The 20993-nt window shown below is 38.3% G+C and overlaps 1 protein-coding gene across 1 annotated transcript; it reads right to left on the bottom strand.

Moving 5' to 3' along the window:
- Positions 1 to 236: 236 nt before the first annotated feature.
- On the bottom strand, positions 237 to 15967 carry LOC128743806 (homeobox protein abdominal-B). The gene is made up of 8 exons (XM_053840482.1): positions 15950 to 15967; positions 14464 to 14517; positions 13143 to 13194; positions 5006 to 5377; positions 4574 to 4746; positions 3420 to 3573; positions 498 to 712; positions 237 to 425 (listed from the first exon to the last, which is right to left on the bottom strand). Exons 1-8 carry the CDS (start codon positions 15965 to 15967, stop codon positions 237 to 239), a joined length of 1227 nt encoding a protein of 408 aa, XP_053696457.1.
- Between the last annotated feature and the right edge of the window lie 5026 nt (positions 15968 to 20993).

Genomic DNA, 20993 nt, shown 5'->3' with positions numbered 1-20993 from the left:
GCTTGCACGTTATTAATAGCGCATTTGTTACGTATTATCAAGGGGAGCTTCATTTTATGCTCATCGTGAAACACCATTCGCCTCCATCCTCACTTGCGCACCAATCTCAACTCAACTTAATGATGATAATTGATCAAGTGAGGGTGCGGGATGTGGTTGCACATTGGTGCGGTCGGGACGTCACACATTTCCATCTTCAGCTGTCCATTGGCGTCGTCCTGATGATGCTCCAAGGGTCACTGATGCATTTTCGAACCGTGCAGAGGCATGCCCAGCCCTAGATTTAGATGATGCGGATTGTGATGTGACTGTTGCTGTGCATGATTATGACTGGAGCTGCTACTACTGCTACTGTTGGCTTGTGCTGCCTGTCGTTGAGAGTTTTTCTTGTTTTTCATCCGCCGATTTTGGAACCATATCTTAACCTACAAAGAAATTGTTTTACTGATTGTTTCCAAATCGTCAGTAGATTAGAGAGAGAGAGAAAAAAAACTTACTTGTCGTTCTGTAAGATTCAAATTGCGGGCCAACTCCCATCGTTTCTGCTTGGAAACATAGGCATTGAATAGGAACTCCTTCTCCAGTTCGAGTGTCTGGAATTTTGAGTAGGGTTTTCGCTTCTTCCGCACCGTCACATTGCCAGTCCATTCGAGCGGGTTGGAAGGTGTACAGGAACCTACACCGCTTACTCCCACGGAAAGACTGGAACCAACTGTAGTTTATGTATCCACAATCGAAGCCATGAAAATGAAGAAAAAATAACAAACAGACCATTAATGAGCTGATTACCATCAGTAGGTAGGTAGGTTTTTTTAGTAGTTCACACTAGTTCGGCGGTTCAGTTGAAGGTGCAATTTTACTACAAAGTAGCATACGCTAGCGTCGCGTGAATAACGATCATGCCTAATTCAGCAACCGAACCGGTAGAGCAAAACAAAAAGTGGGTGAAAAAATCACCGCTTCTTCGCCGTCAAAACAAGACCAATATAACCCAGCCAATAAAGCTTCCGCAACCTATAAGTGACGGTCATTTGAAAAAGCCATTTCTCTCTTTAATGGCCATTTTAACGATATAGGTTCTTGAATAGCCCATTTATTCAGTGGCACACGAAAACCTCATCTCATGCTCATCCGCGAGCGAGCGATAAATTAATTTAACAATTCAATCATTCATTAAAGGCTAGCTCATAAACGTGATTATCACCTGTCTCTGAGCATCCCTTACCGCGATCATTTGTCATCGCAGTGCGAATATTGGTAGCTTCTTTCTGGCTAAACCTTTTTCCACTCTCAATGTTAAGTTGAGAAAGGGGATACTCTACTAAACGAACAGACAATAAACAGGCTGTAACAATAAATGTTTCGGCTTGATCATAAAAACAGCAGAATCGGAATGTTGCCGGCCTCCGCGGTCACCCAATAGCAAAACACACCAATACGTAGGTACATGTTTTGACACAGCAATGAATGCAACTTTTGTAGTATACACAACCTTGAATATTTTTGCCCAGTTTTTACATCACAAACGCAGTGTATTTTCTCGAGACAGCTTTGCTGTTGCTGCTGTTGTTGCTGCTGCTGCTGTTGCTGCTACTGTTGCTGCCGCTACTGCTTTGTGGCTTCAGCTTAAACGATCTTTTTATGAATTATTGCCAAACATAAAAATTAAATTAATTGCCATAATTTCAATAAAAAAAGTGTTTGTTGTTACATCGTTTGCGAGCTAGCAATTAAACCCAATAACGAGCGTAGTGCTGAGGAAGTGATGAGCACCGGTTTGTGGGAGCGAGAGGTTTGTTATGGTTAGTAAATTGGTTATTAAACATTGTGAGCGTAGTAATCACCCAACAGGTGTCCAGTTTTGGTACAAGTTGAACAAAATTATCTAATTCATAAGGTTCTATCAGGTGTGGCAGTGAAACTTAGTTACCTTCTGGTAATAGATTAACAATTATCTCCGGTATAGCTTAGGTTAAATAGCCACTTCCGATTGTGACACAAATTTGCATTATTAGCACTTATCTTCGTGGATAGGATAACATAGAAGATAATAGTATGTATAATGCATTGTTGTCGTGTTTTCAAAAAATACGATGTAATGTTCGAGTTATTCGTTAGGTATAACCCACTAAATTATTCACAAGTTCCCTGTAACAATTAAAAATTCTATTATATTCTACATGGAGATTTCATTCAGTTTATTAGTCTATTTCGAAGTCAATCGACCAACCGGCAACCAATGGAAATGGAGTGCTGGTTTACTAACCGGCTCCACCCCGGAATGGATAAACAGGAAATCTAGTCCATTCGATGGCATCGAAACACCGTTTCAAAATGTAAACAGTGGTACGATATATCAATGGAGTTTTCCCGGGAAAGCGGCGTTAAAGAATGTCTGCATCAAATCTCGTTTTCGTATACAGTAGCTAAAATAAACACAAACAGTAGAACAAGTACACAATGCACCAGAGCAAATCAGAGAGTCAATAAATAATAACTGCATGTCCGTTCCTAACGGATTCATAATTGCAAGTTTCAAAAATATGATTTCAACATCTTAAATAAAAATCTAAATTAAATACAGATGATTATTATTTTCAAATTTCAATACTTTTAGATAATGTAATATTGAACACATATAGTTAGTTGAATAGTTAGACAAACAATCGCATTCGCATTCGGTTCGATTCTGCTCAACAGAACTGAAATCAAAATTCATTCCAAGTTTATTTCCAAATCCCAGCTATTTGGTATGAACGAGAAAATGGGACCGTCTGCGCAAGGCACAATTTTCACCCATTTCCCGTTTCGTTCTACCACTCGGTCCGAGATGGTACTGAAAATGCCGTTCAGTATCTCATGTTCCTGTTCGCATGTGGAAGGCATTGCCACCATCTTCACCTCCCCAGACATTGGCTGGCCATTTGGGAAATCGTTCTCGAATGGTAATGCAAGATCGACTCTGAATCGAAATGAATTATTCAAGCAAAAAAATGCTTGCTATTAGCATTGTACTGAGCTGAAAAGCAGTACTCGGGCGATATCAGTCCGGTAACCGGTATTATATAGCCGATGACAGAAACTGTCTCGACATTTTCCCAAGTAATGGAATCATAATAAAAGCATTTTAACGACAAACGATCATCATTAAAAACTCTCACGCAGTAATTATCACCAGCTTCCGTTTTGGTAATGACTGCTTTGGACACATTCTGATGCTTGTGCGGTAGTCAGCTTATCGTTGCCTCGATATACAGTGAGTGAGGTTCCTTGGACAAATTATTGCATTGCATAATTTTGGTTCTAATAAAGACCTAACTTCAGTTAGGTTAGCAGTTGTTAACTCTGCAACAATCTTGCAGAGACTAATGGTGTAAATTTTTGTTTTTTTTTTATTTAATTATTCACTTAAAACTTACCGGGAGTGGGATATGTTTCACTGTACGGCCGGAGTCCCGTAGAATTGTACGTATCGTAACTAGATTGTATCGAAGGAGCGTCCGCCGTCACTGCCCGAGTACGTTCACTGGACGCGATGTACGCATCAGGTTCGTACTTTGGGTAGTAATGATGCTGTGAGGAAATAAAAGAAAAGGATATAAAATATGGGAAATATTGGTTTCAAATAGTATTTCTGTTAGAAATGGATAAATTCAAAAATATATTTGTAAGCTCGTTTATTCTTATTTTTAATTGAGGATATTTGATGAACTCAAAATGTATATCTAAACTGACTAACTCCAATGTGGTTGCAATTTTCAGAAACCTAAAGGTGAGATCCATTTCTACAATGTTTTTACACACAAAATGTGATCAAAACTGATTCACATTGCGGAAAATTGAATAAAAATAGCCCATCCTTAAATGGTTATTAAACTTATAGCGAAAACAGTCTTACTGCAAAGTTAACCCTTTTAATAGAAGTAGGGTTAATAAAAAAAAACTCTAAAAAGCGGTAAAATTGGAATTATTATTTACTAATAACACACGAATTTTATAATTTTTGCTTTAACACATTTCCAACAATACATATTGAAAATTTAATGAACAATTGGATCTTTTTTGAACTCACAAATTTAAGAGTAGATCAAATTTAAACTTTGAATAACTCTTCTGATCATTGTAAAAATTATGCCATCCGAACCATTAATCCGTTCACTGAAATAATTCAATGTTTGATGATTAAAACGTTTTTGTAAAACGCATAAAAACAGTTATGTTACTGAGGAAACCTTCCGATTTTATGTCGGTCAATTCTATTTTTGTGTGATTAACCTGAAGTGTGCTGTATTAAAAATGTATTTAATATTCAAGCAATTATTTTGCGTCAAACCATATTAATTTAGAAGTTGATGGGATTTAAAAAAAATATCACGACTTATGAATTATGAATTAATTCAATGCAGTTAAATGCAATTTTTCCTTGCATAGGTATGTAAAATTAAATTATAAAAAGCGAAATGATACTGAAAATAAATAAAATGTACCGTAAAAGACGAGTTCAACGAGTTCTTACGAGCTAGAAAACAGATTACACTTGCAAATTTTCTCTGGGGTAAGGTGCAAAACTCACTGGTTGAAAGTTGGCCTCGGTTGGATATCCCGGGTAGTACATGGGCTTGATGTCGGCTCCCAGCCCGTACGGTCCATACTGTGGATGATACGCTGAATCGGCACCCGAGTCGTAGCCCCATGGATAGGAGTGCCGCAGACGGGACGAATCGGTCTCGAATGCTGGACGTTTTGCTGGTATATGAATAGGGCCTGATGTTAATGTTGTATAACGAGGAATTGGGTGGTTTTAAAATTTGACAATTAAAAAGAGTTGATTGATTTTGCGAGAATAATAAGTAGAAGCACATTCTAAATTTTGTTAGTGAAACTCTACAACATAAGTTTTAAGGTTAAAGCAGAGAAATAGGAAACTGTAACTGAGTGATACAGCTAAAACAGTACGAAATGAAGTCGTAAAATATAAAGTATAAACAAAATAGCAACTAATTACCTGAAGGTTGGGAGCTCACGCTGGCAGGAGATTCGCTAGCCGTTGAAGGTGCAACAATCTGAGTCTGGGAGGACACAACAGAACTGTTCTGCTGGCCGGCCGAAGAAGAGTTTGTTTGCTGCGATGTAACCTGTGATGGCACCTGTGCTGGTGCTTGCTGTTGCTGTTGTGCTGCAGCCTGTTGTTGACTTTGCTGCTGCTGCTGCTGTTGCACGATATGGTTTGAGCTATGGGTGGTATTTTGCAGAGACGGTGGACTCCGGCCGCCAACACTTGTTTGACCCCCGGAAGGGTCCTCGTACATGGCAGCACCGGCCGTGTGCACCGAATGGGAGTGCTGCCCCCACCAGGCCCCGGCAGCAGCGTGCGACCCTGCCGTGACATCGTGGGGATCGTGGTATATTGCGCACGCCAGGTCAGAGGTGTGATGTGGATGGTTTAACAAAGTGATCGTAATTTTTGCAGATTTTTTTAAACCGTTACACAAAAAATTATATCCCAATCGGGATCAGCGAGGTGTCGCCGCGAGTCGTTCAGTCAAATCGATCAGGTTCGATTTTTCGATTCAGGTTCGGTTTTATTTGCACAGACCACAACAACAAACGATTTTATGAGATCAAGTTCGGGTTCACAATTTACACGATGACGACAAATTGTTATTATTGATATTCGATAATCATAAATCAATCGATCAGCATTTAGCACCGATGTATACAAAACACATTTATTTTATTTTTGTTTCACACACCAAACATAGATTTTTTATGATTTTATTTTATTTTTATTATTATCATTTTACGACGGCGATGATTCACAGTATGTAGCGATGCGATGACGACGATTATGACGTTGGGACGACAGGTTGATCACAATTCGTTGGCGAGGGAAGGTTTTTGTTTGCGCCAAAAAGGTTGAAATAGAAAGGGAAAAATACTTTCAGCTTGTTCTTCACACGACGTATTCTTTTTGTTTTTTAACAATTTGGATTTTTACAGTTATTAGTTACTTGGTCTCATTGCACTTAGTATTCTTGCTTGCTCAAGGACGAAAGTTGTCTTAGGAGTTACATCAACGCACATACATAATTTCGAAAGATCACTGATGCTTCCAAAAAAAAAGCAAAAATCACTTGTCCACTCGCTTCGGCAATCGGCTACGATTCGTCGCTATTGAAAAGAGCAACCCAAAAAATGCTGCCTTTCAAGTTTCTTCTTCCCCCCAACACTATCTGTAGATCAAGGAAAGAGGGGAGTGTGCATTAAACACAGTCGGCACGGAAACGGCAAAGGCGACGCAGATACGACCAAGACGAGTAGCAGAGTCCACGACGTTTTCCCTTACGTTCTTTCGATAAACTAACGACAGAATACCTCCGCGACGTACCACACGCTCTAGCTATGAACTCGAAACACCGGACACTCTGCGCCACACGGTGGAGCTTATAGCGATTATGCACTACGACACTCCACACTTCCTCACGTGAGCGCGAAAAGATCCGTCGAGATGCTTCGATTGTGTCTTAACTTGGAGAGGTTCAGTCTTACACTGAAAAACAAATCTTCGAATGTTGAACAACAGTCGGTCCGTGTCTCAGTGTCTGTTCATTGTGATCAAACGTCGCGCGTTGTACACGGATGGACGTATGAACGTATCGACCGATTAGGCAAGGGGACCGAAGGACTGTCTCGGTGCAGGAGAGCAAAGTGGAAAAGAAAACTTATACCGTGTAAACTACATTGACTCGTATGCTTACACTCTCTTTCGACTCGCATATCCCTCTGCGTTTTTTTTTTTTTTTCATTTTTTTTTTCTTTTTCGTTATGCTAACACTATAGCATGTAACAATATTTCCACCGAAGAGGGTATGCGTGTATCGTTCTCTACGACAATAGCATAGCAGGCGGCCGCGCGAGAGAACACACGTAGCATACAACCCACTGCGCCCATCGCGATCGCGAGAGCCGTTCCTTGACGTACCTTGCGTAATACGCGTGCGCGCTCTCGGTGCTCTCCTGCGAAGTCCATACATAAAACCGCGAGCTGCGGTTTGTATCATACGGTATAGTATTTACACGGTTTGCGCTATTCCTTCATTACATTGTGTTCACTGTGGGAAAGCACGGAAACTTTTGGCTCCCCATGGCAAGCCATCTCGCGACTGGAAACTTAACTAACACCTCCGAAGCAAAAACTGGACACATGTACATCATATCGATACTCATCCTACATCAGCCAAGTCATAATTCGCCTCGCAACTAACAATTTGCTGCTTCCTCAAGAAAATTACTTCCAACCGTCTGTTCTTTGACGCTATTTATTCCTATTATCTTTTTTGCGAATAAAAGTTTGTTTATGATTTAGTCATTAATGCAACAATTAAAATGTTACCAACACTTCAGTTATGTAGCAGCTATTACTCCTGTCAGCGGTATCAAGCAAAGAGCAGAAAACAAACCTATTGGATGCCGGCTAATAAACGAAGTAATAAAATATTTTCCTTTTGTTTTGATACTAGTTTGATAATTTTCCGCAAATTGACTATTGCACCCGAAGAACCAATTTCTTCTTCTATACATAAAAGTAAGTATGGATATGTTTATCAAACACGGTCCCCTTAACTGATCAACCATGCCGTAAAAGTATAAAACACTAATGGACATGCATACACGTATAAACCATAATTTATCAATTTATTACTGTGCAGCATATTTCTCAAGACCCTTCCTTTCCTCGGAAAAGGTAGCCGTGTTTAGGGTCCTGTAGATGATATTATTGTACAAATTTCTTTATGATCTTGCTGTGTGTGTGAAACAGTGCGTAAAGGTGATGACAGACTTGTTCTTTGTTGAAATGAAAGATTCTGGATCTAAACATGATATTAACGGTCCTAAAAATAAGGTCTAAAAATAATGCATATGGGAAAACTTTCAGTCCGCTCGTAGTTGTAGAAACACGATAGCAAATATTTTATTGTTCGATAGATTCGCTCATGTTCTGTTTCTGTTTAATTGACTTTGATTTTTGAAATTTGCCCATGATTATTTGATATTATTGTCTAACAAGCCAGTCGTCGTATGTTCGAATCTCGGCTAGGCGGTGCTGCTAGATAGAATCAGTAGGATTTTTGCACTAGCCCCTTAATTGTCCTGTACTCTAACAGCCGGTTGCGAAGTTTGTCCCGATAAGGAAGGGTCAAGTCTTAGAAAGACGTTTAAGCCTAAGGCTTTGCTTATTTTTTTGATATTATTATATTATAATGATACTATACAGGGTGTTAGGTAGCTTAATACAGATATTTTAGGGAGTGGCATATGGCCAGATCTCAATCGTTACACAGTTATTAACTTTTTTAGTTAGATCCAAAAATATGCTACCTTGCTCAATTCTATTACTTTCATTCGAAAGCTGAGAAAATTTTTTACTGAAAATTGATCCTACTTCATAAGATTTAGTAACTTTTTAGAAGCAAAAAGCTTTGAAATAAGTGTTTCTCAAGGCATTTTTATCGAATTTCTCCTAAAAATGTGTGATCCTCCTGATTCACCAATTTAAAGCTCTAGTACCGTTCTACAATTCGCTCTTCGACATAAAACAATTATCTCTTTTAGTTTCATTGCAATTTCATTTTTACCGCATGGTTTTAGGTGAATTAGTATCTGAAAACTGCTCGAACTCATCAACATCACGCATAGCACACTAGATTACCGCGTGCGATGAACACAGTCTGACACGTATGAAAAACACCAACAATGTTATTCATAAATTGAGGGTTCGCCCCCATTTTTGAATGCATAATCTTGCAAAACTCAAGCCACTTAGGTTTATTCTCTGGCAGCAGCTTTTGAACCTTTAGAGTGGAAAGGATGCATTTTTACCTGGTTCAGCACGCTCCACACCACCATGGTGACAAGGAACTGTGCCGCAATTTGCCTTATGCTTGTCTTGCAATCATTTCCCACGATACGCCAAATTTTATGATCAATCGCTGACGCCACTGATACTGATGAGACTGAGGTTTCCCTCGAAGCTTCGTTGAAAACAACGTTCCTTCTCGGAAGCGACGGTACGTTGTCTTAGACGTCTCTGCATTAAAATAGTTTAGTGCAACAAAAACGAACACTTCTGGATTTTTGTTCACTTACTTGCATTAGGTATCCGACGATCAGAAAATCTACCACCATACTCCTGCTGGGCTGTCGTTGCTACATAATTAGCGAAGCCACAACAAAGGTGAATGTCCGCGAGTGATTCCGGGGAATACATTTAAATACTTCAATCGTTTTTAGAAATGTCCCAGAGAGACTCGAGAAGTTTCGAAAGTGCTTTGCATAGGCGTCTAACCGTGTCCGTCGCACGCGTTGATCTAGTGTGCTATGCGTGATGTATGAGTTCGGGCAGTTTTCAGATACTAATTCAACACCCAAAACCTTAAACGAACGGTTTTGAAATTGAAATTGCAACGAAACTAAAAGAGATAGATGTTTTACTCCAAAGAACGAATTATATAACGGTACTAAAGCTTTAAATTGGTGAATAACAGTAATCAGTTTTATCGCAGGATTTTAGGAGAAATTCGATAAAATGCCTTGAGAAACACTTATTTCAAACCTTTTAGCTTCTAAAAAGTTACTAAATCTCATAGGAGGAGATTCAAAGTAAATTTTCAGTATAAAATTTTCTCAGCTTTCAAACGAAAGTAGCCGAATTGAGCTAACTAGCATAGTTTTTGTACCACAGCTAATTTAAGGTAAACAGAACCGAAAACTAAAAATATTCAATAACTCTGTAACGATTGAGATTTAGCCATATGCGTAGAAGGATTTTTTTCATCAAATATGATACACTATCAACCCCTGAAATATCTGCATTAAGCTACCTAACACCCTGTATATTTAATGATAACATTAAGCAAAAACTTGAAACCATGATCATAAACTTTTATCAAATATTATTAATCATGCATGACATGGCAAAATGCTCGTATGTATTTACTATCATGGATTGACCAACATTGGCTAATAAATACAATACCAGCTCGTTTTTCAAACAGTTTGCTTTGCTTGTTCCGAGTAAATCTTCTAGAGGAGGCAGAGTAAACTGTTTTATTCATCCGACCCAATGCCTGCCCAAAAATTCGCTATGAAATTTTACAGAAATTTTATCTTTGGTAAATTCAATACTTACAATGATAATTATCATACAAAAATATAACGAACATGGACGGTATAACTTTTTTTTCTAACTTAATTCATGTAATGAGTAGTTATATACAGAAATCAAAAAGGATTTGCGCCGTGAGTAAAGTTTTGAAGAATGACTCTCTATGCTGGTTTTGAAAATTAATGAATTAAAATTCATCCAGTAATAAACCGGTTTATTTAGAGTTGTCAGGCTTTTCGAGATGGTAGATGATTCCAGAATGGCAACACAGAGCTCGTAGCAGTGTAGGATTAAATAAGCGCTTTGGCACTAACTAGGGATGTATTGCGGAGATTCCACCTATTTAGACTCCCACGCAAAAATAGTTAGCGTGGTTATTTTCTGCGTATCCCACACATGTATGCAATTTAGCAATTTAAACCTCCAGTTTTTTGTTAATGCCTCCCCTCTGTATTCCTCCTTACTTGACAAGCATATTTTCTATGTATTACAGGTACAGGATAATTATTATTAAAATATAAATTTGCGTAGGACTCGAAAAGTTGCGCACGGCACAATATTAGAAACTAGCCTCTTTCTTTAGTTCGTTGCATATATAAACGGATTACCTACGAATGGCCGAATCACGAATGGCCAAAACACAAATGGCCGAAATTACGAATGGCATAATATATCTAATGGCCGAATCACAAAAGGTCAAAAATATTCACGACCTTCAACCTGCAAAAACGTGGGGTACATGCTGTCCTTACTCGCTGTCGCTCGTTTGGAGTTAACTTTTTTTGGGGAGCGTGCCGTTTGAGCCAAAATATTCTGATTCCTGATTCTGATTGGAGTTAACTAAGGGATAATCCCTACTAGTCCGTAAGCCTAGGAAAACGCATGCACATAAATAGAAGTGGTTTCTGCAGGGGGGCTGCCCTAATAAACACAAATATACAAGTGAAGTTTACATTTTTTTTGTGTATTTTACAAAACTACCTTCACACATCGTTATATGCAAAGCTGTTTGGTGGTTTTTCTCCTTAGTGTGAAAAACATTTGCATATCATGAAAGTCATACACATGATGAAGTGGTTTGAGGCCCAGAACTTTATTGGGTGTCAGAGGAGTTTTTCAAAAACACTACTGGAATTTTCAATCAAAAGCAAATCGTAATTTGGAGTCAAAAGCATAGAAATGCATCGAAGGCCTTCATCGTTGCACAACTCTTGACACATGAAATCGATATTCTTAAAATATTTGGTGTGATAAATGTTAAACTTTTCCTTTAAATTCCACTATTTGTGAATTATAGACACATACCTGTTTCGCTTTCATGCTTCACAATTCGTCAAGAGACAAGATAAGTAGCCGAATAATCGATAAATAGCAGAAATAGAGAGAGAAAGTTTCATCTTCCTCTATTTGTATATTTTTCTAAGACACTCAATGAGAGAATACATTAGCAAATGATAAACATTATCATTTTAATTCGACGTTTCAGAGCAGTAGGATTCCTTTGCTTTTCATCATAAGCAATACAATCGACATGAGCCAATTCAGAAACTATGTTCTCTTTTTAATGACGTTTATGACCAATTTTATTTCTCAACCCTGACAAATATAATTCAGTTCAATTATAAAATTAAAAATTGTTTAGTATGAATTGATTTAACTATATGTTTCAAAGTTAACTTGTGTTAGTTTTGGTAAATTTATAGTCTTTTATAGCTAATAAAATAAATTAAAGGATGACAATAAATATTAAAAGTAAGAATAACAAAGAAACGAGCTTCAGAGAAGCAGCCCTATTCTACTGAAATCCTTGAATCTAATTGAATTGCATTTTTTTTATTCGAACCAGAATATGTCAGTACCTACATGTGGTTTTTTCTCCAAATTAGTCTCACCCAAAAAAAAGCAGCTGAGCTCTTTTGATTGCCACTTATCGCGGGTTATATCTACTGACCGTCTGACCTGTGTCACTTAGTTGCAGTCGAGTTCTTTGTCTGTTACGGAACTAACCAATTTTTTGTCGGCATTTCTACGTCTCTTGCTTCGTACACTTGAATAAAAACAACGAAGTGAGGATCGCATTATCTCAACATGCTAAATTAAAATCATCACTCCAAGTTTTTATACATTCAATGACTACGTGTGTTGTTCGCTACTACTGAAACTCGCGCAAAATGGCGTGTTTGGGTTTCAGCGTGATTGAAATCGCTAAATTCCGGTTTCATAGAAGAATGATAGCACACAAAAAGGATGGCGATGGCGAGACACACAAAGCACATCCACTGCAATCATCAATTTCGACTTGGCGGAATTGGCATTTTGTGTGCGTTTGAGTTGCCTTTCGCGTTGTTTCTTACATTTATTTTTTTTTTTCTTTCGGTTGTTGATGAGTCTCGTCTTTTGATGCCATGCCGCTTTAAGATCCGCTCTTGACGAGACTACTAAAATGGCGGCTCGGTTGGACCATTGAATTGAATTAACGACGCTGAAGAGGTAAGGCGTACGTACGGTAGACGGTCAGAAATACCAGCAACGGTATTAAATGTTACTCGCGTTCCAGCAGAGAAAAAAGAAACATGGAAAAACTTGTATACGCAAGCAGGAATACAAATTACTTGAAAATAAAAGAAGAGACACGGTACGTGAAAGAAGAAAATGATAAAAAGCACAAAAGACATAAATTATGATGATTAGCATCAATTGCGCGAACGAAGGAACGAATGAAACATGAGACAGCAGGTTTGAACTGGAGGACAACGCCATCGCAATGGGATTTAATCACCGCAATGCAATAGCAACCAACGTGATGTGAAGACAAACTATTGATTCAAATTTTCGACGATTACATATTTCTTCTTGGTGCAAACTGAGCTAGTAATCTAATACTGTAAAATCCTCCAACAATATTGATAGCCTATTGTATTACTGTCTGACGTTGAGTTATTTCAAGAAAAATAGTTATGAAGTGATAAGTATTTACCGTAAGCCGCGCTAGCCAGAATGCTGTTCCGACCTAGTATGTTTGGTATGTTCTGCAAATAAAAAAAAATGAAAGGTACATGTTACACCATCCCATCAACACTATTGAGGACGGTTTGCCACAATCGTGCACAGTACACAAACGGCTTCCAAGGCAGTGATCTAAACTTTTCCCTGTTTATTATTTTTACGTATCGATATTTATCGTTTAGGATATAATACTGACAGTCGGTGGAGGCCATTTTTCTGTTTCTAAAACTTGCAACATGTTTATTTTCAACGTCGCCATTTATGCTTTTATCTCCGACGTGCTGCTAGTTGGTCGTCCCCTTCGTTCCTGTACATTTTATTAAATATTTTGAGATTCTTTACACGTCTTGGCTCTTCACATGGCTGTCAGTGCCGGAAAGAAGAAGTATGCATGTTCACGACGACACAAATCAGACGTCAGCGTCAAATAAGTCGACTGGCGAGGTAAAACCAAAGGCATTGTAAGGTCATAAATTAAATCCAGCGACATTCGTGCGACGTTTCTTCTAAAACTTGTTACTTTTCTGTGTGTCGTTACTCAAGCAAGTTGGTGTTATTTTTCAGTCTCTAGAATCACGGTCCAACTTTGTTTGTGTTCAGGACCATAACGTGTTTGGGCACAAACAAGCCTGGCATACTTGAAACCAGTTTAAGACAGCCACATTAATCACTAGCAACTTAATTCTGTTGCTTAGTTTTCACGTTAGCCACGATACTTTCATTGGGCAGAAATCTAGACATCTGATATTAGAAAATTATGCATTCACCAACAATATATTGCAGAGTAGGGGTTTTTCTCGCGCAGACAATGTTGCATGGCCATACTTACTTACACTCGACAATTTTTTCCAATTCGTACTGTCACGCCGTCTCGGGTTGATTTTATTGCCAGGACACATTTTGTTATACTTTTTTGTACTCTCCATTAAGTCGTTCCAAACGGCAGTGCTGCCTCCATCGTCGTAATAATAACGGTATTAACAATCAATGCATTGCCATGAACAAACCATCTCCGGTAGACCGACGAGGAGATGGCGCAGAAAGTAATAAAACGAAATAATTGATTCATTAGCATCTTTCTCTACTCAATGTTTGAGCAAACAGTTCAACATCGAACGAGACACTATACTCTTTTTCGCTCGCTTCGTGCTCGACACTGCATTTTGCATCCCCTATCGACGGGATATCGATAACAGTCTTAGGATATTGTGCAGGGAATAGTCCAGAAACTGCTCTCGGCAACCAGTCCTCGAAACGATCGGATCCAAAGACATAAAACAAGGTTCACTTACCTTTCGAATGATTAAATCACTCACTCTGAGCGATGGATAGTGGTTGTCATTACTCTCTGCAAAATAAGAAAATAACAAGAATAATTACTCGTTGCACGATTGCATCTGTACGGTATCATCTGTGCGTAGAAATCTAGTAAAGTTACAAATGTTTCTGCTTTCGTCTAAAGTATTTGTGGTTCTATTGATCTAGAGATTACTTTTTTAGTGTTCTCTACTTTTCCATCCAATTTTAGCATTGCAATTATGCATAGACAAAAATGTCAAAACGTCAGAAATCGCAACGCTGATACAGCTGCAATATTAGGTACATCACATGATCCAAACTGCTTGATCCGCTAATACTTTGAAAATTATTTAGCTTGGTTGATTTCGCTGAACATTTTCTGGGCATAATAATAATTCTGTTAATTTATTATAACAGAACTATTCATTGTTCAAAATTTAACGAACAGAATAATAACTTTGGGCATAAAAACATTTGATGAGACGACTATTTGAACCTTAACAAAGTGCAACAGAAAAACAACCATGCATCCCCTTTTCTTTTGGTTTCGAATAAAGAAGCTTTGTTTTTAGCGATAAGTGACATTACAGTTACAGTATGAGCAGCTATGTAAATACGCTAACTAGTAATTATTGAATTTGAAAAATTATAATCTCATCGTACAAATTTGTAGCTCTCTGACCAGAACCGTCAAAGCGTTTATCGCTGAAAATGTGATAAATGTAGCGCTTATGGAAGACTACAACCGTAATGAACAACGCGCCTCCTTCGGCTGCGAAAAAGATAACGCATGGTTGTTGTGTCACTTGTAGTACCAAGCTTTTAAGAACATTGCGTGGCAAGGTTTCTTATAATATACTGAATGTTTACGTATCCTAATATTTCACTTCTTTAAATTTAGTTTGACTTTAAATTGGCGGCCTGTGAGTTGACCCAGTTTTTCACTTCATCGTGTAACGAAACTGCTACTCAATCGAAACCGGCGGAATGCACATGCACCCATATATCTGGGAAAAAAGGTGTACAACATAAAACGTCTTAAAACAAGCAGGTTTCAACGAATTATATTTATATATGTTCTCCCAATACCTGTCACTATACGATACCAAGATCCAAGGTTTGGTGAGCCAAAATATCAGTTTTTTCACAGTGGTTAAATGCCTAGAGTCTTCAAGCATGATTTTTGCGAAATTAAAACGTACATTGCGATAATCTTTCTGATTCTGATTGATTGCTTTCTTATCGACAATACGCTCTTTGTTGTGGTACTTGCCGAGATGCAGACAGATGCAGATGCAGCCACGTGAGAGACCTGACGACATTTTAAATGTGACTTAAACTATCAGTACTGCAGTTGTTCAGCAGCACCGTACCAAGCTACACTGTTTAATTGGGTTAAAACAATTTTAAACTAAAACAAACATTAGGTTTAATTTGCTATTTTGGGAAGAACGATACAATGCGCCAAGTATGCAAAACGTTCCGCTTGAGTAACATCGCAGATAACAGCGTCCATGCTGCGAACTAAACGGCTTCACCTGTAATGGTCTTTGGTCGTTAAACTGGCAAGGCGCATTTAACTTTACATCTTTGTATTGTTAAGTATAATCAATCGAACATACTTGGCCGGCGCTTTTATTTTCTTTCATATGTTCACTGTACAACTTAAATAGTTCTCGTAGTTCATTAAGACACTATTCAATGTGCGCATTCCAGTGAGTTTTCCGTCTAGAGTAATAGTATATGTATTCATTGCACGACAAAATGGACCCTTGACTGTCTGGAAGTACTTGATATATAGGTCTTACCTTTCACTCTAATTTAGCGTAAGTTTGCTGGCTTTTTGTTAAAAATGTGCATCATTAATTGCATCAGTTCTAGTATTACTTTGAGAGTTTTTTACCTTTTTTCGTACAAATAGCTGCTATTCCAACAATATCGATTATATTATTCACGTTGACCACGACAACAAAGCACATACAAATAACAACATAATTTATCTATCAATTTGTTTTACTTATTCGGAAATGATAAATTTCCGCGAAGAAAAGTTTGTGGTTAATAAAATGGCCTCAATATTCTCTCACACTGTTGTGGTACACCCCCGAAAAACCATTTCAGTTCGAACCTGAGTGATTTATAATCTTATTTAGTTTTCGCTTAAACAAACGCCAAAATAGTTGTCGCAGTCATCAAACAAAGCTTTCCAAAAAAAAATGAGAAACGTGCTTGGGTTTGCTTGTTCAAATTCGATGCAATAATTCCTGAAAATAAATATTAGTTTTCTCAGTGCGGCCACGATTTAACTTCAAATATTTCAGTTAACATTGCCCTCGTTTGTTTGGGCAAAAGTCCCTACCAAATTCACCCTCTCCGTCTAACTTTGCACGGCAACAAAAAAAAAGGTTCCTCAAAACGCTTGCTGCAGCTTCATCGAATGTTGCACCAACGAAAATGCTATAATCGGATTAGGTTTTACTTGAATAGCACCCTTTGTTTGTTTGCTTTCCCCACATGAAATCGCTCCAGATCCAGCAGAACCACCGCCGAAACCGGTCAGCGCAATCTGAGGAGAAAAGCAAGATGGTAGCCAGGCAACCAGTTTTCTGTCTGTGTGAGGGTGAACGCACTGTAATCTAAATTTATTATACAAATCTAAATGGATCCATTCCATACTGGCAAAGGAAAATAGTTAATCCCATCATCGTTGAGACCAGAGAGCATAGATTGGAAAAAGCTGAATCATTACACAACGATATTTTTTAAATATTTCTTTTGGGATTTGTCTGAAATCTTTTACATTACACTATCAAACATCCACCTTGCGTCTCCATGCAAATATGAAACTCACTCTCACAATTAATGTTATAAAGTCAAACTAAAGTTGATTTTAAATAACTTTATGCTACACTTCAAAATATATCTACATACTACTGTAACTACACTGTGATTGCAAAGCTCAAAGATACCATTGTGCTTGGTAATATTTAGCAGCATCAATTCTAACGTCAATATCATGGATCCACATTCGAATCGCAGTGAAGACAAACATTTTGCCACCAAACAGGGAACCAGCAGAGCTTGATAGACGATGGTACGTGGTTCGGTGGAATTTTTTACGTTAGAAACAAGTTTCCGCCGAGTCGAATTCTGATCGTCGATATGGAAATGTGATTCCAAAGAAACGCAGAACGAATCGCGGCCAATGCAAATGAAATCTCGTATCCAAGTTTTGTACGGCTCACCATCGAATGAAGTAGAGAATCAAGCCATTCCGGGATAATTTACGACTTGAGACCTCGGAGCTGGGAGAAACATGATCCCATTTCTCTGCACTCGAGCAGTTTTTATGAATATCCCTGCGCAGCAACAAACAAACAGCATGGCCGAAAAGAAAGGCATCCGAAGCAGGTCATCTGCTGCCACTGCTCCTTGTTACCTGAAGTATGCTGCCTCTATCGTTCGGAAACATCATCATTAACATGCACCAGGCCTTTCCCCGACGATCTTGCAGCCATCGCTGCCTGTCGCATATCGAATTTATTACTGTCAGCCGCTCTCGGCAGATGTGAGCCTAGCAGGACAAAATATTGTACCGTGTAATTAGGCAGATGATGAAAGGAAAATGAAAGCATGTTATCGTAGAGCTTTATCGTGTCAGGATAATAAGGATAAATAAATGCGGGATATGAATTTATTTACCTTAAAAAGGTCACCTCTTGACTGTCGCTAAAAGCTAGTCCATAATTTCAGAATTTACTTAAACGATAAGTTGCTTAATTGGATAAATTGAATAAATAATTCGAATTATTTAACGTTAGAGTTAGTCACCGTTTTCCAAATAGAACGGCTGTACTGTACATTCGTTGAAATCAATTTGACTGAAAGTTGACTGATAACAAGAGATACTACCGCTAATGAGGATGGAGCATGGTTTGAGAATAAGAAATATGTTGAATGCGGATCGCCAGTGATACCCAATTTCGGTCGTTTTAAGTGCAACGATGGAAGACAGCAGAACCATCTTTACGACTTCTTACCGAGTAAGTTTCCTCGGTGCCTCCATCTTTATGACAGTTGATCGGTTTTTTTTATTTGAGACGACGCGACGGTAGCCACAATGATAAATGATCGGTTATTAAATTTTCGATTGACTGTGACATTGGTATTGATAATTAGGCCTCGAGATCATTTTTTTTTTTTGGAAGCATTGAACGTCACGAGCAAGTTTTTTTTCATCAGATTATTTGCTTTCGTGATTCCTGCCTCTCTCTTTTTCTCTTTCGCTCTGGCAACAACGGTAGCCGAAGTAATAATAAAACCGGCAGTAAAAGTCAATTGCTGTCGGATTGACTGAAGACTGAAAAAATAACAAATTTTCATACCAGAACGTTTCGAGCAGAGAAAACAGTCCTTTTTTTGATTATTGATTGTTGACACGTACATTTTTATATTAAAAAAAAATGTAAACGGACATGGGGCATTGGAGTTGGATGTTTGGCTCGTTATCAGGGTGAGACAAAAGAATTGAATTGACTAAGAGTAGATTAATAAATGATTCGACAAACGTCGCCATAATTCTGCCTAATTCAGGAAACATATTTTGCAAAATCATAAGTCATCAAATAAGAATTCTGATTTTTTAAATTGAATTTGATTTCTTGAAACTAATCTAAATCTAATCACGTATATGTGCATATCTTGAATAAATAGGAAATAAATTTCATCGAGCAATCGCAATTGATAAAAAGTTACATAAACTTGAGGAAGTTAATGCAAATTTCCAATTATATATTTCGCCTTCCTTATTTAGTCCTCTTCCCAAAACGATAGCAGCAGGAAATAATGTATCCACACTCACATACATTCAGGACAATGCGCTTGAATCTCCATAGCATAACGAAAGCTTCTGCCCTACCGCCGGCAAAAAATATTTGGCTTGAAATTACGTACCGCATACTCGTAAGGGAGTGTCTCAGGCAGTATTGCGATTAAAATGCCGCTTATTTCTAGTGGGAATTTAGCAACTGGCTTTGCTTGAAATTTTTTTCGCTTTTGGAACCTAATAACCTTCTAGCATACGAAAATAATTGTTCATTAAGTTTTATACTCATACTATAACTTAGTTCTACGATCAATTACACACATATTTTATACATATTAGTCATAATAATGGCTTACAATGACCTCCCAGTTGGCCTCAAGGTAGGATGCTGACCTAACAAGCCAGTCGTCGTATGTTCGAATCTCGGCTGGGAGAGGCTGTTGGAATCCTGCAATTGCCCTGTATTCTAACAACTGGCTACGAAGTCTATCGTATAAAAAATAGAAGGTCAGGTTTCGATAACGGAATGTAGCACCTAGGCTTTGCTTTGCTTTTTAACGGCTTACAAATTGATTACTTAAAAGGGGAAATACCTTGTTGATGACATACAACGCATTGTAAGGTTATCAAGCCTATCATAGTCAACAACCACTTTTACACGTACAAACGTCATTTCTATAGGACTATAGACTTCTAGTTTTTATACCAAGAAGATCCGTGGATCACTTTTTAATTGAAACTTTTCGTTAAATACTCACATTACTAAACCTATATGAACTAATTTAGTCAAAATCGAATTATTGTAACTTTTAATATGCTTTAGATGATTGCTCGTAAATTCAAATTACAGGAATTCCCCGAATAAGGCGATGGGCGGTGCTGTACGCCCATCGTGATATCTCAGCTGTCCATTAATCATTAAAATTGATTAGAGTTGAACAATGTGCCAAAAATCCTGGGTACAGTATACCCTCACGTTCATCATTTTATCAGCGAAGATCAACATGGGTTTATAAAAAAGCGTTCTACAACTACCAATATGATGTCATATGTCTCCTCACTAGTACGTAGCGTCGAAAAAAGAGTGCAAGTCGACGCTGTATATGTGGACTTCTCAAAGGCCTTCGATCGTGTAAGGCATAGACTCGTCGTAGAAAATCTGAAACGGAGCGGTTTTCCCGATTGGTTGACAACGTGGATTTCTTCATACCTGAGTAACCGAAGCGCGTCTGTACAAATTGGAGGCACCTTGTCGCAACCGTTTAATATCTGCTCTGGCGTCCTACAAGGCAGCCACCTGGGTCCGCTGCTCCTTGTTTTGTTCGTCAATGACTTATGCAACTTACTCAAAGCGCCGAAATTTATGTTCGCCGATGATCTCAAGTTCTTCCGTGCGATTACTTCAGTTGATGATTGTATCGCACTCCAGGAAGACAATAATCTGCTTGTGGAATGGTGTGCAACAAATGGAATGGAAGCTAATGTTAAAAAGTGTCACATCATAACGCTCACTCGCCAGCGCAATCCAATCTATTTTAATTACACTATGTCATCAACTGACCTGGCCAGAGTGCAGACCGTCAAAGATTTGGGAATCACATTGGACAGTAATTTAACCTTCTCGGAGCATATTTCATCATGTGTGGCAAAAGCATTCTCCGTGTTAGGTTTCATCAAGCGCAACATTCAGCAATTCAG

This window comes from Sabethes cyaneus, chromosome 1 (genome assembly GCF_943734655.1).
Source record: "Sabethes cyaneus chromosome 1, idSabCyanKW18_F2, whole genome shotgun sequence".
Taxonomy (NCBI): Eukaryota; Metazoa; Arthropoda; class Insecta; order Diptera; family Culicidae; genus Sabethes; species Sabethes cyaneus.
The sequence above is the reverse complement of the archived record's forward strand: the minus strand, read 5'-3'. Positions and strand labels throughout refer to the sequence as shown.